The following is a 20,000-nucleotide window of genomic DNA, read 5'->3' as shown; positions in this document are numbered from 1 at the left end:
GCACGTCATCATACGTCATCATTTACGACCCCGGGAGCGTCCAACGCGACGTATTAACAAGCGGAAAACAACGCATTTGGGTGTGAGGCAAGGGAGGGTCGGGTCGCGGGTTCGTGTTCCGATGCGCTGGGCTCGCGCGGCGCGGCGTGGCGTGGCGTGGCGTGGCGTGGCGCGGTCGAGACCCTGCTGGCTCTCCCGGGTTCTTGGAATACGTGACGACGCGGGTTGGAATCCCCCCACACTCACTAGAGGCTCAGAATTGCCTCTTATATACACTGACTCACGCCTTTATGAACCTAACCTGTTCATAGTACGTATAAAAACTATGTAAATTATGTATATTCTCACTCGTCTTCCTCGCGAATCTTGAACTATATAAAACATTAATGTTTTTTCCTCGTATTAAATATTGCAAGAGACATAATTCACACAAGATTATATTTTTATTTTAAGGTAATTGTGTGTTATTTTAGTTATTTTGTACGAGTATTGGGGGAGCGAGAGATGGACATTATGAGACAAGTTTTTAGATTCTTGTGTCATGTGTCAGAATTACATTAATTACATTATACCTTCACAACTCAAAAGTTACATTATATCCTCACAACTCACGTTAGTTACATTATACCTTCACAACTCACGTTAGTTACATTATACCCTCACAACTCTTACATTATCATTCACAACTCACGTTTGTTACATTATACCCTCACAACCCACGTTAGTTACGTTATACCCTCAACCCACGTTAGTTACATTATACCCTCACAACCCACGTTAGTTACATTATACCCTCATAACTCTTACATTATCATTCACAACTCACGTTAGTTACATTATACCTTCACAACTCACGTTAGTTACATTATACCCTCACAACTCTTACATTATCATTCACAACCCACGTTAGTTACATTATACCCTCACAACTCACATTACTATACCCTCACAACTCAGTTACATTGTCCCTCACAACCCAGGTTAGTTACATTATACCCTCACAACTCACAATATATAAACTGTACATGTTATTTTCCTAAACCTTACTGTTTTACAATCAGGTTATGAGCTGTGAGTGTTGTTATGTCTTAAGGTCTCCCATTGACCTGGTCACTGGCTGGTTGGTTACATCACTAAACTGGTTTAAGATACTTCAAAGGTTGTGATCTAGTCACCGATGACTCCTCTCTCTTCCATGGCGGAGGGAGTCGTGGCTTATAACATTATAACTCGAGGTACAGTGTTCGACTCCCTCAGTTCCTCACCACGTTCAGTTTCCAGAGTTCAGTTTCCCGCCAGATTGTGTTCGTCATGACGCGCTAATTATGAGGTCTTCCACCCTCATCGTGAGGTGATGTCCACGTCGTCCATTTCCTGCCTCCCTCACAACCGCGCGTGGCATCTTCCACAACCAGAATGTCACTCACAACCCCACCAAAGGTCTTCCCATGTCATGTGTATACATGAAGCAAGAGAAGAGCAGGGATCCCACAACTGGTCCTTGTGGGACCTCGCTGGCCTCCCACAACCCCACTGAGGTTGTGGCCTAGTTTCCTCTCCTCTCGTAATCATAACATGATCACTTGTTGTTGGTGTTGTGTTGTACCTGATGTTGTAAGTGTCCGTGGTGTTGTAAGTGTCCGTGGTGTTGTAAGTGTCCGTGGTGTTGTAAGTGTCCGTGGTGTTGTAAGTGTCCGTGGTGTTGTAAGTGTCCGTGGTGTTGTAAGTGTCCGTGGTGTTGTAAGTGTCCGTGGTGTTGTAAGTGTCCGTGGTGTTGTAAGTGTCCGTGGTGTTGTAAGTGTCCGTGGTGTTGTAAGTGATGATGGTGTTGTATGAGATGTGGTTGTCAACATAAGGATATACAACCTATCCCTGTTGTAGGTTATATACAGCTTCACTCTTGTCTCCCACTCTGTTACTGTATTACTGAAGTCATTCATGTATTTAAACTGTATTACTGAAGTCATTCATGTATTTAAACTGTATTACTGAAGTCATTCATGTATTCAAACTGTATTACTGAAGTCATTCATGTATTTAAACTGTATTACTGAAGTCATTCATGTATTTAAACTTATTACTGAAGTCATTCATGTATTCAAACTGTATTACTGAAGTCATTCATGTATTTAAACTGTATTACTGAAGTCATTCATGTATTTAAACTGTATTACTGAAGTCATTCATGTATTTAAACTGTATTACTGAAGTCATTCATGTATTTAAACTGTATTACTGAAGTCATTCATGTATTCAAACTGTATTACTGAAGTCATTCATGTATTTAAACTGTATTACTGAAGTCATTCATGTATTTAAACTGTATTACTGAAGTCATTCATGTATTCAAACTGTATTACTGAAGTCATTCATGTATTTAAACTGTATTACTGAAGTCATTCATGTATTTAAACTGTATTACTGAAGTCATTCATGTATTCAAACTGTATTACTGAAGTCATTCATGTATTTAAACTGTATTACTGAAGTCATTCATGTATTTAAACTATTACTGAAGTCATTCATGTATTCAAACTGTATTACTGAAGTCATTCATGTATTTAAACTGTAGTACTGAAGTCATTCATGTATTCAAACTGTATTACTGAAGTCATTCATGTATTCAAACTGTATTACTGAAGTCATTCATGTATTCAAACTGTATTACTGAAGTCATTCATGTATTCAAACTGTATTACTGAAGTCATTCATGTATTCAAACTGTATTACTGAAGTCATTCATGTATTTAAACTGTATTACTGAAGCCATTCATGTATTCAAACTGTATTACTGAAGTCATTCATGTATTTAAACTGTATTACTGAAGTCATTCATGTATTCAAACTGTATTACTGAAGTCATTCATGTATTCAAACTGTATTACTGAAGTCATTCATTAATATTTACTTCGCCATCTCTGAGGGATATGTCCAGCTGTGTTATGAACCTTGTTCATGGTTCCTTTCATGTTATCTTTGTATATTTGTTCTGGTGAGGATTTATGAAATAACAACACCTACACCTCCAGACACACAGACACACACACACACACACACACACACACACACACACACACACACACACACACACACACACACACACGTCTTTCATCTCCTCAGTTGTACAATTCTCCCGTTATGTTGTACATGAATGGACGACCCATCATTACCTCTTGGAAGTTTGAAAAATCATTTATTAAGAGTTGATTAATCTTCCTCCTCTTTACCGTTATCATGGTTTCCCGAACTACAACAGCAGGCGTGTTGTAGTTATGATAACAACTATAACCACTATTATCAACTGTAGTGATGATATCAGATTGTGAGAAATCTTGACCATACATCATATATATATATATATATATATATATATATATATATATATATATATATATATATATATATATATATATATATACGTCGTCTGTATATACCCTGACGAATCTGGCCAGCACAACATATGTTGGATATGGGTTGTCAGGGGGAGACATGTTGGGTAAGGGTGGTCAGGGGGCGACATGTTGGGTAAGGGTGGTCAGGGGGCGACATGTTGGGTAAGGGTGGTCAGGGGGCGACATGTTGGGTAAGGGTGGTCAGGGGGCGACATGTTGGCGTACTCTGGGACTGCATGTTGCACCGCATCATGTTGATGTGTTTGCCTTCATGGCGACGCGTTCAGCCAGCAATGTCCCTTGTGAGAAACACTTTACTTTTTCTTTCTTTCGTCTCTGATGTACATTGAACCAGAGTTGCTGTTGTAGACGATATTTTGTAAAAAGAGAAACAAATGATTTCAGTCATGTGGTCAACCACAGTCATTTCAGTCATGCAGTCAACCACAGTGACGTTTTCTATGATGCACGTACAACCGGAAATGGAACTTCAGGCGATGATAAACCAAAGGGAAACGGAGTTCAGGATTAATGTTTATACAATTAGAGTTGAATGGCTTATCCCGTATAGTTGAAGTAGTTATGTGTGGTGTACTTAAATGGTAGTTTTGACCGTTGTTAATCAGCCAAGATGTGGTGTACGATGATTGGATGAATGTGTGTGTGTGTGTGTGTGTGTGTGAGGGTTCGAAGGTGTTCGGGGTGAAGAGGCTGTTAACCCACGACCATGACTCAGCCGGACACAGACACACACACACACACACACACACACACACACACACACACACACAAGGACGTAACTGTCGTGTGATGCTAGGGCGATATAGCCTCTATAGTGGATGTTTATGTGTTTGTTTATATGTATACACGTGTTATCACTGCATGATAGAGCGGCAGGATGTGCGCCCCCCCCCACCCCCCTCCCGGGATGCTGGGGAGGGGGGGGTCCTGGGATATTGGGGGATCAGCAGTGGGTGGTGGTGGGGGGGCGGGGTGTTGGTCCATGAGGGGGGTCGGGGGGGGATTGGTCCACGTCCTGGGACAGTTAGGGGGGGGGGGTTGGACCGGAGGGGGGGGGATGTTGGGGCTGGTCCATGTCCCGGGACATTGGTCCCCCCTACTGCACAGACCTAGATGGACCGGCCGGGGTTCGAACCCCGCCGCGCCTCCTGTGTTCGTACGTATGGTGGCCACACAGCTGGACCGTGTGTTGTCTCCCCCCCCGACCTGACCTGTGGTGAAAACCCGCGGGCGTCTATCTGTCTATCTATCTATGTATCTATCTATCTATCTATCTCCCCGCCTACCATGTTGTGAGTGGTGAGTCATAGCGCACCTCCCCCCCCCCGTCCTCACGGGTCATGGTGGAGGGGGATCACTTTAGTTATGTACTTCAGGGTAAACACTCACGTCTCCCCTCCCCTTCTCTCCCCTCTCTTCTCCCCTCTCTCTCCCCCCTCCTGCACCTGCGTGTCCTGGGGGGGGGGGGACCCTCTCGTCAAAGGTAAACAGGTCGCTTGATAACCCCCTGGTGAGGCCAGCACGTACCCCCCCCTCCCCCCCCCACACGCCACAAACAACCCACTTGAACACCATCGCCCCCACACGTCCGCCTCTCTTAATTGAATTAAAAAAGAAAAAAAAAAGAAAAAGTTAACGAGCGAACGATCGTATGGCTTGTTTGGTTGGGATGGGAGGTAGTTAGTTGGTTTGTTACTGAGTTGGGGTCTTGTTTGTGTTGTTTGTTGGTTTGTTTGTCTTGTTTCATCGGCGGACTTTATGTGTGTCAAGGACGAGTTCCGTGTGTGTGTGTGTGTGTGTGTGTGTGTGTGTGTGTGTGCGTGTGCGTGTGTGTGTGTGTGTGTGTCTGTGTGTGTGTGTGTGTGTGTGTGTAAATAATCCAGTAGTTATTATAATTATCTTCAATTAATCATTATAACAACACATCTTAATCACAACTTCTCTTTCCCCAGGTGAGTGGAGGTGAACCCCCTCCCCCCCGTGTCTGCGTCATTGGTTGTGATTATCACAACAGTTGTGTGTCTGCCCCCGCAACACCTGTGTGTGGTCACAACACTTGTGAGTACCGGCCTCTCTTGTGTGTTGTGACACAACCAGAACACACGCCCACATAATGGGTTGTGTTTGGTTGTTTATTGTGTTGTGGAGGTGCTAGGTTGTATGTTGTGGAGGTGCTAGGTTGTATGTTGTGGAGGTGCTAGGTTGTATGTTGTGGAGGTGCTAGGTTGTATGCTGTGTTGTGGAGGTGCTAGGTTGTATGTTGTGTTGAGGTGCTAGATTGTATGTTGTGGAGGTGCTAGGTTGTATGTTGTGGAGGTGCTAGGTTGTATGTTGTGGAGGTGCTAGGTTGTATGCTGTGTTGTGGAGGTGCTAGGTTGTATGTTGTGGAGGTGCTAGGTTGTATGTTGTGGAGGTGCTAGGTTGTATGTTGTGGAGGTGCTAGGTTGTATTTTGTGGAGGTGCTAGGTTGTATGTTGTGGAGGTGCTAGGTTGTATGTTGTGGAGGTGCTGGGTTGTATGTTGTGAAGGTGGTGACGGTACTGGAACACTCACAGTTGTTATTGTTACAACCTGGACACATGTTGTGATAGATGATGTTATTTGTGTTACAGAAGCAATATTGTGGTAAGTTCTCTGTATGCTGTGTGGCTGATTGGATAATTACCTCCACTTGTTACACAACACACTTGTAGGTCAACTTGTAGGTCGTGTGTGTGGAGAGAGAGAGAGAGAGAGAGAGAGAGAGAGAGAGAGAGAGAGAGAGAGAGAGAGAGATGGTGTGTGTGTGTGTGTATAGAGAGAGAGAGAGAGAGAGAGAGAGAGAGAGAGAGAGAGAGAGAGATGGTGTGTGTGTGTGTATAGAGAGAGAGAGAGAGAGATGCTGTGTGTGTGTGTGTGTGTAATATTCCTGACCTGACCTTATCATATATATATATATATATATATATATATATATATATATATATATATATATATATATATATATTCTCAGCCCAGCTGGGCAAGATGATCCAAAATTCCCCCAGTCAAACGTATGGCAGAGTATTATATAGTAATATAGGAAGATGATATAGATAGTAGACGTGTGAATATACCATATAATTCTCTCCAGTATAATTTCATATATAATTTATACTATATTGTCTTCATGGATTCAAAACTTGAGTTGTTTACAATAATGTTTTGTTTATGTTGAGTTATAAACAGGTGTTGTGTTTCCCCCTCTGGTTTACCCCGGGTTGTACTTGTGACCGGTTGTTACAACCCGTAGCCAGAGTGAGGGGGGGTGAATCCCCCCCCCCCACAACCAGAGGTACAATTACACAACCAGGTGTTCCCCCAGGGGAGGTGGCTCACCCCGTGTCTTCCCCCTGGGACGGTAAAAACCTGTTGTATCTGTGGCCCGCCGTCCACACATCCCACCAGTGGGACCGGCTGATCATCACAAGTTCTGGGATGCTCTCACTGATGTTTACCTCCCCCCCCCCCCCCCACGACCACCAGCTGGGGGTTATTGTTGACAACAACAACACATCTTGGGTTATGATTAAACTTGGGTTATGATTAAACTTGGGTTATGATTAAACTTGGGTTATGATTAAACTTGGGTTATGATTAAACTTGGGTTATGATTAAACTTGGGTTATGATTAAACTTGGGTTATGATTAAACTTGGGTTATGATTAAACTTGGGTTATGATTAAACTTGGGTTATGATTAAACTTGGGTTATGATTAAACTTGGGTTATGATTAAACTTGGGATATGATTAAACTTGGGTTATGATTAAACTTGGGTTATGATTAAACTTGGGATATGATGAAACTTGGGTTATGATTAAACTTGGGATATGATTAAACTTGGGTTATGATTAAACTTGGGTTATGATTAAACTTGGGTTATGATTTAAGAGGGAAAACATAATTATTAATTATACATAGTTATTTTAAATCTGGCTTTATACTACACACACACACACACACACACAGTTTTATTTATTTACTAAGATTTAATTATTATGTATTGTTTTTTATTAATTTTTATTATTACAACTGCTACTATTAGTAGTATTACTACAACTGCTGTTATTATTACTATTATTATTTTTATTATTATCATTATTACAACTGCTACTATTATTATTATTATTATTATTATTACTACTACTACTACTACTACTGTTATTATTATATTTATTATTATAATTATCATTAATAACGTGAGTGTTGTTGTTTATGAACGTTATCTTAGCATGACTGTCAAGTGGTCAGAAATAATGACAATATACCTACATTAAAACCTCACTTCACCTCCCCTGCCCATCATCTGATGACCTTATTTCCCACTGTGGCGGTGGTAGCGCCGCCGCCCGACGACAAAAACCACCTTGGAGACGGCGGGAAAATAATATTTTGTCGTTTTCTTGGGATCTATAAATATCCCGGCGGCGGGTGCATTCTAGCGCACAATCCCCCCCCCACCCGCGTTACCATGGCAACCGCCCGAGCCCGCCCCCAGCCAGCCACCGGCGGGGGGAAAAGGACCAACTGGCAACTCTGTATTTACGGTCCTGAGGTGACCAGTTTCTCGTTTTTTCGGCATATTTATCTATATATCTATCTATCTATCTATCTATCTATCTATCTATCTATATATATATATATATATATATATATATATATATATATATATATATATATATATATATATATATATAATGGCATTGCAAGCATTGTGTCTCAAGTCAAATAAGAACCATCGGATCAGTTCCTTCATTTCCCGCCTCGTTCATGAATAAAATTTTCCCTTATTTTAATTTTATTTACACGTATTTTACATATGAGTCATGTCACGGGGTGGGAGGGTGGGGGGTTTGATGGAGATGGACGGCGCGGGAGTGGATTTGTTGTTATCAGGTTGTTTGTCGAGTTAATTATAGAGTTGTAGATGACACACGAGGTGGAGGAGTAATTTCCCCCCAGCTGGAAAGGTCAGTAGGTTGTGTGTACGTACGTGTGAGCGGCCGCTACTGGAGCACATGATCTCATGGCTCCCGTGGATCGCCGCTCCGTAAAAAAACGCGCTCACTCGCTGCTATTTTCAAAGACCTTTGATCTCCGGGTGGACCTTAGTAGAGTTTATTATTTACCATCAGAATGTCTTGGTCAGGTAAGTAATTAGTTAATTGTTGTCGTGGTTGAGGGTTGTAAGTTTACATGGGTGTGTCTTTGGTCATGGCGTACTGGGAGGCGGTTTTCCCTCACCGCTAAACTTTGTTAAAAAGTAAAAGTAATACAAAATTTATATAAACTTTTGTCATATTAATATTTTCCTGATGTTACATCATGTTAAGAAAACTTTGCTGTTGTATTTGTTAACATTGGTGTGTGTTGACCATTTGTCCCAGGGTATGGTCCCAGATCCCAGTGGGACCATGGGACACCATTGTAATTACAACCTGTGATGTTGTGAACAGTTGTTAGTGTGATCCCACAACCTGTTGTTAGCAGCTAACCCACAACCATATGTGATGTTGTGACATATTAGACGTGTGTGTGTGTATCTACATATAATCATGTCTGGTTTACATATGATATATAAACTTCAATTTACATATAACCTTCTTCGCTATGTAATTTCTATATTCCTTTCTAACCTTCAAATTGTTGACTAGTCTGCCCCCATCACCAGCCATGTTCAACAATTTTATCTTTCTTATCTTTTATAGCGTTGATCGTATACTTTAAATATATACATTTTTTGACACTTGTTTATTAATTTGGGTTATTTATTAGCTCTTGTGTCCCGTGCTAATTTGACAGTCCTTCCTCGTATAGAATATTTTGACATAATGTATTTACAAGGTGAAGTAAATAAGTCGAAATTATTACTTTAAGAAAAATCACTTTTCGTGTATCTTACACGATTTATTTCTTTTTTATATAATTTTTGCCCGGGACTTGCCCGCGGTCTCTTAGTGAATTGGTCGTTTACTTAACTAATTAGCGTCCTTTTTGTATTGTTATATTACTCTCTCGTCTTAGATAAGAAGGTGTTGTTTGTTGAATGTGATGTGTTTTTTGTTTATCCGTGTGTGTGTGTGTGTGTGAACGTTGGCAACCCCCAGGGTTAGTTTCGTTCCCTCGTGCCTTGCTCGTCCACCACAACTATAGTTGGGCAGTTAGTCATGCCACCCTGGGAGCTGGTTTATTGGGTATCTTTTACTTGGGATGGCAGCGCTACGTTCTGGGTGCAGGGTAAGGTTGGATCCTTTATGGCTAGGTGGTCATACATGACCCTGTTCTTTTCGTCCATTGACGATGTATATAGGGAGCTGAGGGGGGGCTGGAAATCCTCCCCTCTCATTTTTTTTTAATTTTCCAAAAGAAGGAACAGAGAAGGGGGCCAGTTGAGGTTATTCCCTCAAAGGCCCAGTCCTCTGTTCTTAACGCTACCTCGCTAACTCAGGAAATGGCGAATAGTATGAAAATATATATATATATTTTTTTTTTTTTTTTTTTTTTTTTTTTTAATACTTTGTCGCTGTCTCCCGCGTTTGCGAGGTAGCGCAAGGAAACAGACGAAAGAAATGGCCCAACCCCCCCCATACACATGTACATACACACGTCCACACACACAAATATACATACCTACACAGCTTTCCATGGTTTACCCCGGACGCTTCACATGCCTTGATTCAATCCACTGACAGCACGTCAACCCCTGTATACCACATCGCTCCAATTCACTCTATTCCTTGCCCTCCTTTCACCCTCCTGCATGTTCAGGCCCCGATCACACAAAATCTTTTTCACTCCATCTTTCCACCTCCAATTTGGTCTCCCTCTTCTCCTCGTTCCCTCCACCTCCGACACATATATCCTCTTGGTCAATCTTTCCTCACTCATTCTCTCCATGTGCCCAAACCATTTTAAAACACCCTCTTCTGCTCTCTCAACCACGCTCTTTTTATTTCCACACATCTCTCTTACCCTTACGTTACTTACTCGATCAAACCACCTCACACCACACATTATCCTCAAACATCTCATTTCCAGCACATCCATCCTCCTGCGCACAACTCTATCCATAGCCCACGCCTCGCAACCATACAACATTGTTGGAACTACTATTCCTTCAAACATACCCATTTTTGCTTTCCGGGATAATGTTCTCGACTTCCACACATTTTTCAAGGCTCCCAAAATTTTCGCCCCCTCCCCCACCCTATGATCCACTTCCGCTTCCATGGTTCCATCCGCTGACAGATCCACTCCCAGATATCTAAAACACTTCACTTCCTCCAGTTTTTCACCATTCAAACTCACCTCCCAATTGACTTGACCCTCAACCCTACTGTACCTAATAACCTTGCTCTTATTCACATTTACTCTTAACTTTCTTCTTCCACACACTTTACCAAACTCCGTCACCAGCTTCTGCAGTTTCTCACATGAATCCGCCACCAGCGCTGTATCATCAGCGAACAACAACTGACTCACTTCCCAAGCTCTCTCATCCCCAACAGACTTCATACTTGCCCCTCTTTCCAAGACTCTTGCATTTACCTCCCTAACAACCCCATCCATAAACAAATTAAACAACCATGGAGACATCACACACCCCTGCCGCAAACCTACATTCACTGAGAACCAATCACTTTCCTCTCTTCCTACACGTACACATGCCATTTCCCATGTTAGCGAGGTAGCGTTAAGAACAGAGGACTGGGCCTTTGAGGGAATAACCTCACCTGGCCCTCTTCTCTGTTCCTTCTTTTGGAAAATTAAAAAAAAATGAGAGGGGAGGAGTTCCAGCCCCCCGCTCCCATATATATATATATATATATATATATATATATATATATATATATATATATACATATATATATATATATATATATATATATATATATATATATATATATAACATACATATAACATATATATATATATATATATATATATATATATATATATATATATATATATATATATATATATATATATAACATGAATAATATATAAGGTAAGATTATACCAAATGAGAAATAAATTGGAAGTAAATTAAGAATAATTGGACAGCCACGAGAATGATTTGGAATAGATAGCTATTCAACAGATCTTATAAATAAATAACGACCCAAGATCATTCCAAATTGAGGGTTTAAATGGCATAAACCAGCGATCGTGTCGAGAGCATAATGAATGTAAGATTAACGTAGATGAATGTTGATGGTAAACAATAATTAGAATATTTACGAGAGATTATGATAATTTAAGCTTAATTGCTTTTAGCCTCCCTGTTGAAGGCAATTTCGAGAAGCAGATATAAACGGTATAATCCACATCCAATATCTAATTAATGATAATTATAATGTCATTAAAGGTGTTTATTAAATAGGAATCAACAGATAATCATTCGTGGCGATGGAGATTGGCCCTCCACCGTGAGCGGCGACCCCAGAGTTGGCAACACTTTGTTTGGGCACGTGACGTGTCGTGACGTCACGACCCCGGCTTGTTCTGGTATCCGCTTTGGTACATGTGTGGCCTGCCTGTCTCCCCCCCCCCCCCCCCCTTCCTCCCACCTTTGCTCCGCTGTATGATGCTGTATTCTGTAATACATCGCTGGTGTTGTTGTATTTTTGTCCAGGACATAACTAGAGAGAAGGGACTACGGGTTGCCAGGAGTTGACACATTGACGGTATTTTTAAATGGCTGTAGAAAACGAGGGATCCGCCTTCTAGAAAGACAGAGAAGCCTTCATGTGAAAATTTTAAATTTCCACCCGCGGGTTCCCTCCACTCCACCCCCGCGCAGTTAAAAATAACGCCAGTTTAATAACCATAACTTTTTTATGGCATTTATTATTTTATTGTAGCCTTCATATAAATTATTTTTGTCCCGCCCGTCGTGCTATTTATATATAGACATTCGCATATTACGTTTTTATTTATGTATCTATATAAATCCCAGGCTGGAACTGTGCCTTGGGAAGGTAGATTTGCTGGTAGTTTATATATGGAACTTCCTGTCAAACCATCTTGTTATCGCCAGAGATGAATGGAGATTCTGCTGGCCAGAAATATGCCAGAAATATATTCATATTTATCATACTTTGTCGCTGTCTCCCGCCTTAGCGAGGTAGCGCAAGGAAACAGACGAAAGAATGGCCCAACCCTCCCACATACACGTGTATATACATACACGTCCACACACGCACATACATATACATACCTATACATCTCAACGTATACATATACACACACAGACATATACACATGCACATAATTCATACTGTCTGCCCTCATTCATTCCCATCGCCACCACGCCAGAAATATATGCCAGAATTTACAAATGTTAGATTGAACTAAGGCTGTTAATGGTTATGTTGCCACATGATTATATGTTGACCTCATAGCCAATATGGCCGCCAAAGCCTCGCCCATAGAGAACTGGAAAATGAGATCAGGGTTGTTAACTTATCTCGAGGGGTTGTTTACAGCCAGCAGAGCGATACGAGATTACTTAAAAATTACTTAAAAAAGGTTGTTTGATGGTTCAGAATGACACTGACCTAACTACCTGGAGGGGACTGGGTCGTAGTGAGACAATAGAGGGGTGGGACAGGGGTCACGGGCATGACCAAGGTGTTGGTGATCCCCAGTTGTGGAGGTTGTTAGAGTCGTTGGGTCGTTAGGCTGGGGGGGGAGGTGATGACCGGGTTGATGAGGTAGTTAGATGGTTAAGGAACTGGTGGCTGAGGGAAGGGCGCGTGGTGGTAGTGGTTGAGGAGGGAGGAGGAGGGGGAGATTGCGTGGTGGGGAGGAGAGGGGTGGGGAGAGGGGAGATGCGAACCCCGCTGGTTTTATTTTGGGTGTTTTATTTGGGTGCAGCCAGCGGGGAGGTGTGGACTTTGGTTCTTTGTTGTATGTATAGTGCAGTGTATATTGTCCTGGTTGTGATGTATATTGTCTTGGTTGTGGTGTATATTGTCCTGGTTGTGGTGTATATTGTCTTGGTTGTGATGTATATTGTCTTGGTTGTGATGTATATTGTCTTGGTTGTGGTGTATATTGTCTTGGTTGTGATGTATATTGTCTTGGTTGTGGTGTATATTGTCTTGGTTGTGATGTATATTGTCTTGGTTGTGATGTATATTGTCTTGGTTGTGATGTATATTGTCTTGGTTGTGATGTATATTGTTTTGGTTTTGATGTATATTGTCTTGGTTGTGATGTATATTGTCTTGGTTGTGATGTATATTGTCTTGGTTGTGGTGTATATTGTCTTGGTTGTTATGTACATTGTCTTGGTTGTGATGTATATTTTGGTTTTGATGTATATTGTCTTGGTTGTGATGTATATTATCTTGGTTATGTACATTGTCTTGGTTGTGATGTATATTGTCTTGGTTGTGATGTATATTGTCTTGGTTGTGGTGTATATTGTCTTGGTTGTGATGTATATTCCCTTAGTTGTGATGTATATTATTTTGGTTATGTACATTGTCTTGGTTGTGATGTATATTCCCTTGGTTGTGATGTATATTCCCTTGGTTGTGATGTATATTGTCTTGGTTGTGATGTATATTGTCTTGGTTGTGATGTATATTGTCTTGGTTGTGATGTATATTCCCCTGGTTGTGATGTATATTCCCTTGGTTGTGATGTATATTATCTTGGTTGTTATGTACATTGTCTTGGTTGTGATGGATGGTACATTATGTATAGTGCCTGATGCATGATGTTGTATGGCTCCTGATGTATACTGTATCCTGTGTGGGGTGCCAGGTAGTGTATGATGTATAACATCCATTGCATTAGATTTTGAAGTCTTAGATTTTGATAACACTCTCATCATGATAACACAACCCTTGTAGCCTTGTATCCACCGTCAGCTCATGTTGTAAGATGTGCGGTTGTGTCATACAGACATTACAACCTACTCCACAACCTGCCTTGGGGTTGACCCCCCCCCCATGAACAGCTGTACCACCACAACCCCCTAGTGGGTTGTGATCACAACTGGTGAGAATGCTGATCTCACCGGCCCTCAGCTCAGGGCCATAGACTGGGGCCTCCACGTCTTGTGTTGTATGTGAATGGCTGGACGTTGGCAGAATTTGCGACAGACAAACATTACTTATTTAGTCACCTCTGAGACGTAAGTAAACCCCTTAAGTACAGTGACTTAACGCCCCAAGTACGATAGCGCGATACTTGAATTAAAGAATTAATTAACACGTTGATAAATGCGATGTATAATTAGAAATTAGAGAGGTGGCGTGGTAGGCGAGTCTGAAATGTGGCATTGGTGATCCGTGGAGTGCAGGTGGCGAACAGCGCCAGCGAATGACTCGGTTGGGATCCGTGGAGTGCAGGTGGCGAACAGCGCCAGCGAATGACTGGGTTGGGATCCGTGGAGTGCTGGTGGCGAACAGCGCCAGCGAATGACTCGGCTGGGATCCGTGGAGTGCTGATGGCGAACAGCGCCAGCGAATGACTCGGTTGGGATCCGTGGAGTGCTGGTGGCGAACAGCGCCAGCGAATGACTGGGTTGGGATCCGTGGAGTGCTGGTGGCGAACAGCGCCAGCGAATGACTCGGTATCCGTGGAGTGCAGGTGGCGAACACCCCCAGCGAATAACGGCTGGGACGCGTGCGGCTGTCTGGTCGCTGGGAGGAGTGAGCGTCAGAGGGAAAGTGTACCAAGGTCGCATTATTTACTGTTGCTGCCATTCTCCTTGCACACGGCCCGCCCGATGGTTCCTCGCTTTCATGGCCTTTCTCTACCACATGAAGGTGTGGTGAAGGTTAACCATTGACCCCGTGAACACGACGTTACGACCTTTGACCACGACGCTACGACTCTTGACCCCGACGGTACGACGCTTGAGCACGACGGTACGACCCTTGACCACGACGGTATACGACCCTTGACCACGACGGTATACGACCCTTGACCACGACGGTATACGACCCTTGACCACGACGGTATACGACCCTTGACCACGACGTTATACGACCCTTGACTACGACGGTATACGACCCTTGACCGCGACGGTATACGACCCTTGACCACTACGACGGTACGACCCTATAACATTTATAATAATTTAGTCTCGTATCATTCTTTTTCTTATCGTTATTGTAACATTTATAATTATATTTTGTCTCGTATTTATTTATTTTCTGATGAATTCCATGAATACCCCTTTGTTGTTAGCGTTTCACTGTCTGGAAAATATTGAAAATGGATTGAAATACTTCAAAATGTTATTTCTAACTTTTCACAACTGTTGTGTCTTTATTACCTGGATGTTGTATATCCACGTGAGGTTGTTTGGTTATGGTAGTCTGGTGTGGTGATTGTGTCGACCAGTCTGGCTGGCTGGTGGTGGGTGGGTACAATATGCAAATTACCTTGGGCCAGTGTGGGGGGGGGGGTTCAGTCAGATGGTGTAGTAAACACCTACAGGGCAGATGGCACCCAGTGTCCACACAGCTGGTCTACCTGCCAGACGCTGAACACGTGGCCGACCTGCTCCATCTACCAGTCTGGTCGAACCAGCCAGCGTTGCCATAGTGGCATACGACCATATACACCCGCATCACGTGATCAAACAGGGTGGTGTATATATATATATATATATATATATATATATATATATATATATATATATATATATATATATATGAAGTGCATCTTGTTAGGGTCTTTAGCGGTCGAATTGGCCGTGGGTCTGTATGGTAGTTAAGGCTCGTTAGGGTTGATTGCCCGTTGGGTCGTTACGTCCGTCGTGTAACTACCCACACGTGTAATTGTCAGTGAGAGTAGTTTCGGAAGGTCGGGTTGTAGTGTTGTTAATCCATGTGGGGGGGGGGGGGGGTTGTGTTGCGAGACTGAAGAGGCGATGAAACAGTTGTGTGTTGTGTTGTGACGCCTCCATGTTGGTGACGGAGAGAGAGAGAGAGAGAGAGAGAGAGAGAGAGAGAGAGAGAGAGAGAAAGATGTCATGGTTGAAAGACATATAATGGAAGTTCTCTGAACATTTTATTATGATCGTCTTTATATACTCCGTTGTGTACGGGTTCCCGTAATGCTAGTGTACGTACACACACACACACACACACACACACACACACACACACACACACACACGTCAGGCGAAGGACATGTATCCCAGGGATGGGACGGTGTGGCTTGCGGGGGTCCCATCCCAGACAGACCTTCCTCCCCCCCCCAACCTGAGGTGAAAGGGCTATGATCTTGAGTTGTGGGGGTTGTGGGGGGGTTGTGGTATGTGTGTGTGTGTGTGTGTGTGTGGAGGTTTTGAGTTATAGGAAGAATAACTTGTTGTTGTTGTTGTGTGTTACCAGTTTACAACACGTCTTATCCTTCTATGGAGTCGACACCACCACCCCATTCTCTCTCTCTCTCTCTCTCTCTCTCTCTCTCTCTCTCTCTCTCTCTCTCTCTCTCTCTCTCCGGGGGATGGGGGATGAAGAGAAAGTTGTGCGGTGCTAACAGAGGCACGCCCCCCGGATATAACCCCATATATATACCCCCCCAATACCCCCTCCCCCCCTCTCTCTCTCTCTCTCTCTCTCTCTCTCTCTCTCTCTCTCTCTCTCTATGCGAGTTAAATTGACTACAGATTTCACCCATGTTGTAGATACCCCACTTGCTGGTTGTTAACAAGTGTTCGTACCCCTCCCCTCCCCCCCTCTACCCCTCCCCTGTCTATAGTTAGCTAGTGGGAGATGAGAGCAAGGGGGGGGTGAGGGGAGGGGGTGATCCAGGTATGGTTAAGGGTAGGGGGAGAGGGGGAGACGCTAACGACCCTTGAGCACGACCGTACGACTCAACCGCTCGTTACGGTAGTTACGTAACCGGCAAGTAGTTCACGGCTGATGGGGAGGCCCACTCACCCCCCCCCCCCCACTCTCTCTCTCTCTCCCGGAACCGAAAATTTACGGATAAGAGAATTACGGATAACGGGTGCCCGCTGTTCTGTGTACAACAGCGCTGTGATGGCTGATTGGTCGGTCCCCGATGACGCCATGGGTGTACGGCTGACGGAGGCTCCCATGGCTATATAGCGAGCGATGTTATAGGGTTGTGATTGTGTAATTCACAACACATAGGTTGTATTGCCACATATCTATAGCTTGCGGGTAGCCCCCATCACCTCCTCAGGGTTGGACGCCATTAACGAAACTCCGGGACGACGTGTTCCTCTTGGTTCGTACTGTTCCCACATCTCGTTTTCTGTCGCGCGTTTTGCTTGACGTGTTTGCGTCGCCGACGTCTGGTGGGCCGGCGGCTCAACCCTTCGAGTACGACGATTTAAGTTATCTTACTCAAGGTATAAGTCATCGTACACAGGGTATAAGTCGTCGTACACAAGGTATAAGTCATCATACACAAGGTATAAGTCATCGTACACAAGGTATTAGTCATCATACACAAGGTATAAGTCATCGTACATAAGGTTTAAGTTATCTACTGAAAGTATAAGTCATCGTACTGAAGGTATAAGTCGTCGTATTTAAGGTTTGTCATCGCACTCAAAGTATGTCATCGTACACAAGGTATAAGTCATCGTACATAAGGTATAAGTCATCATACACCAGGTATAAGTCATCGTACACAAGGTATAAGTCATCATACACCAGGTATAAGTCATCGTACACAAGGTATAAGTCATCGTACGCAAGGTATAAGTCATCGTACACAAGGTATGTCATCGTACATAAGGTATAAGTCATCATACACCAGGTATAAGTCATCGTACACAAGGTAAAAGTCATCGTACACAAGGTATAAGTCATCGTACATAAGGTATGTCATCATACACCAGGTATAAGTCATCGTACACAAGGTATAAGTCATCGTACACAAGGTATAAGTCATCGTACATAAGGTATAAGTCATCGTACACAAGGTAAAGTCATCGTACACAAGGTATAAGTCATCGTACATAAGGTATGTCATCATACACCAGGTATAAGTCATCGTACACAAGGTATAAGTCATCGTACACAAGGTATGTCATCGTACATAAGGTATAAATCATCGTACATAAGATATAAGTCATCATACACTAGGTATAAGTCATCGAACATAAGGTATAAGTCATCGTACATAAGGTATAAGTCATCGTACACAAGGTATAAGTCATCGTACACAAGGTATAAGTCATCGTACATAAGGTATAAGTCATCGTACACAAGGTATAAGTCATCGTACATAAGGTATAAGTCATCGTACACAAGGTATAAGTCATCGTACATAAGGTATAAGTCATCGTACACAAGGTATAAGTCATCGTACACCAGGTATAAGTCATCGTACACAAGGTATAAGTCATCGTACACAAGGTATAAGTCATCGTACACAAGGTATAAGTCATCTTACACAAGGTATACGTCATCGTACACAAGGTATAAGTCATCTTACACAAGGTATAAGTCATCGTACACAAGGTATAAGTCATCGTACACAAGGTATAAGTCATCGTACATAAGGTATGTCATCATACATCAGGTATAAGTCATCGCACACAAGGTATAAGTCATCGTACATAAGGTATGTCATCATACATCAGGTATAAGTCATCGCACACAAGGTATAAGTCATCGTACATAAGGTATAAATCATCGTACATAAGATATAAGTCATCATACACGAGGTATAAGTCATCGTACATAAGGTATAAGTCATCGTACATAAGGTATAAGTCATCGTACACAAGGTATAAGTCATCGTACACAAGGTATAAGTCATCGTACTCAAGATCACCATATTAATTATGTCCCCGCAGCATAAAGTGACAAACTTCACTGAAATAAATAATAATTATTGACCGTCTCATGCAGAGCAAACCAGCTTAGAAAGTTAATTAGTCTCACTAATTAGATGGAAATGAATTAACCTCATTAGCAAGGAGGGAAGGTTGATAATGTGTTTATGAATTAACCTCAATTCGCTTTGTTGTGAAGCAGCTGTTGTGGCCATGAAAGTGGTGGTACTTGGCAACCGGAGTCAAGTAAAGTATTGGGAATGGATGGAAATGAATTATGTGTTGTATTAAATACAACATTGGCTTCCTGGTCGACCCACTTACAACGCTGTTGTGTGTGTATATATATATATATATATATATATATATATATATGAAACACGATAAGTTGCCAAGTGCACTTTCGTGTCATAATCACATCATCAGGGGAGACACAAGAGAGAAATATAACAGTCAGTTGATATAGAATGAAGAGACGAAGCTAGAACGCCATATATATATATATATATATATATATTGTTATTTGTGTCCTTTTAATGCCTGTTAGAGAAATGTTTCAAAGTTATATTTTTAAAGAATACACATTGCAGCTTGTGTGTGTGTGTGTGTGTGTGTGTAAGATTTGTGTAGTTAGAATTGTGTTATAAGTTGGTATGGGATTGTGTAGATGTGAAGCGGGTTTGTTAATCACTCTGGATGTAACGGTACGATCGTTGAACACTACGGTACGATCGTTGAACGCTACGGTACGATCGTTGAATACTACGGTACGATCGTT

At 42.4% G+C, this 20,000-nt stretch overlaps 1 protein-coding gene across 17 annotated transcripts in view; it reads left to right on the top strand.

Moving 5' to 3' along the window:
• Positions 1-20,000, top strand: part of HDAC4 (histone deacetylase 4) — a 245,157-nt gene that overhangs the window by 121,965 nt on the left and 103,192 nt on the right. The window contains exon 2 of one of the 17 annotated variants that reach the window (XM_071662024.1): positions 5,366-5,471. The exons of 15 other annotated variants lie outside the window; for them this stretch is intronic. In XM_071662024.1, the coding sequence (XP_071518125.1) occupies positions 5,366-5,471 (106 nt within the window). Of the gene's footprint in view, positions 1-5,360; positions 5,472-20,000 lie in introns of those variants that run through there. One more of the 17 variants, XM_071662031.1, reaches the window with a different exon arrangement.

Source organism: Panulirus ornatus, chromosome 5 (assembly GCF_036320965.1).
Source record: "Panulirus ornatus isolate Po-2019 chromosome 5, ASM3632096v1, whole genome shotgun sequence".
Lineage (NCBI taxonomy): Eukaryota > Metazoa > Arthropoda > Malacostraca > Decapoda > Palinuridae > Panulirus > Panulirus ornatus.
This window is presented reverse-complemented; position numbering and strand designations above follow the sequence as displayed.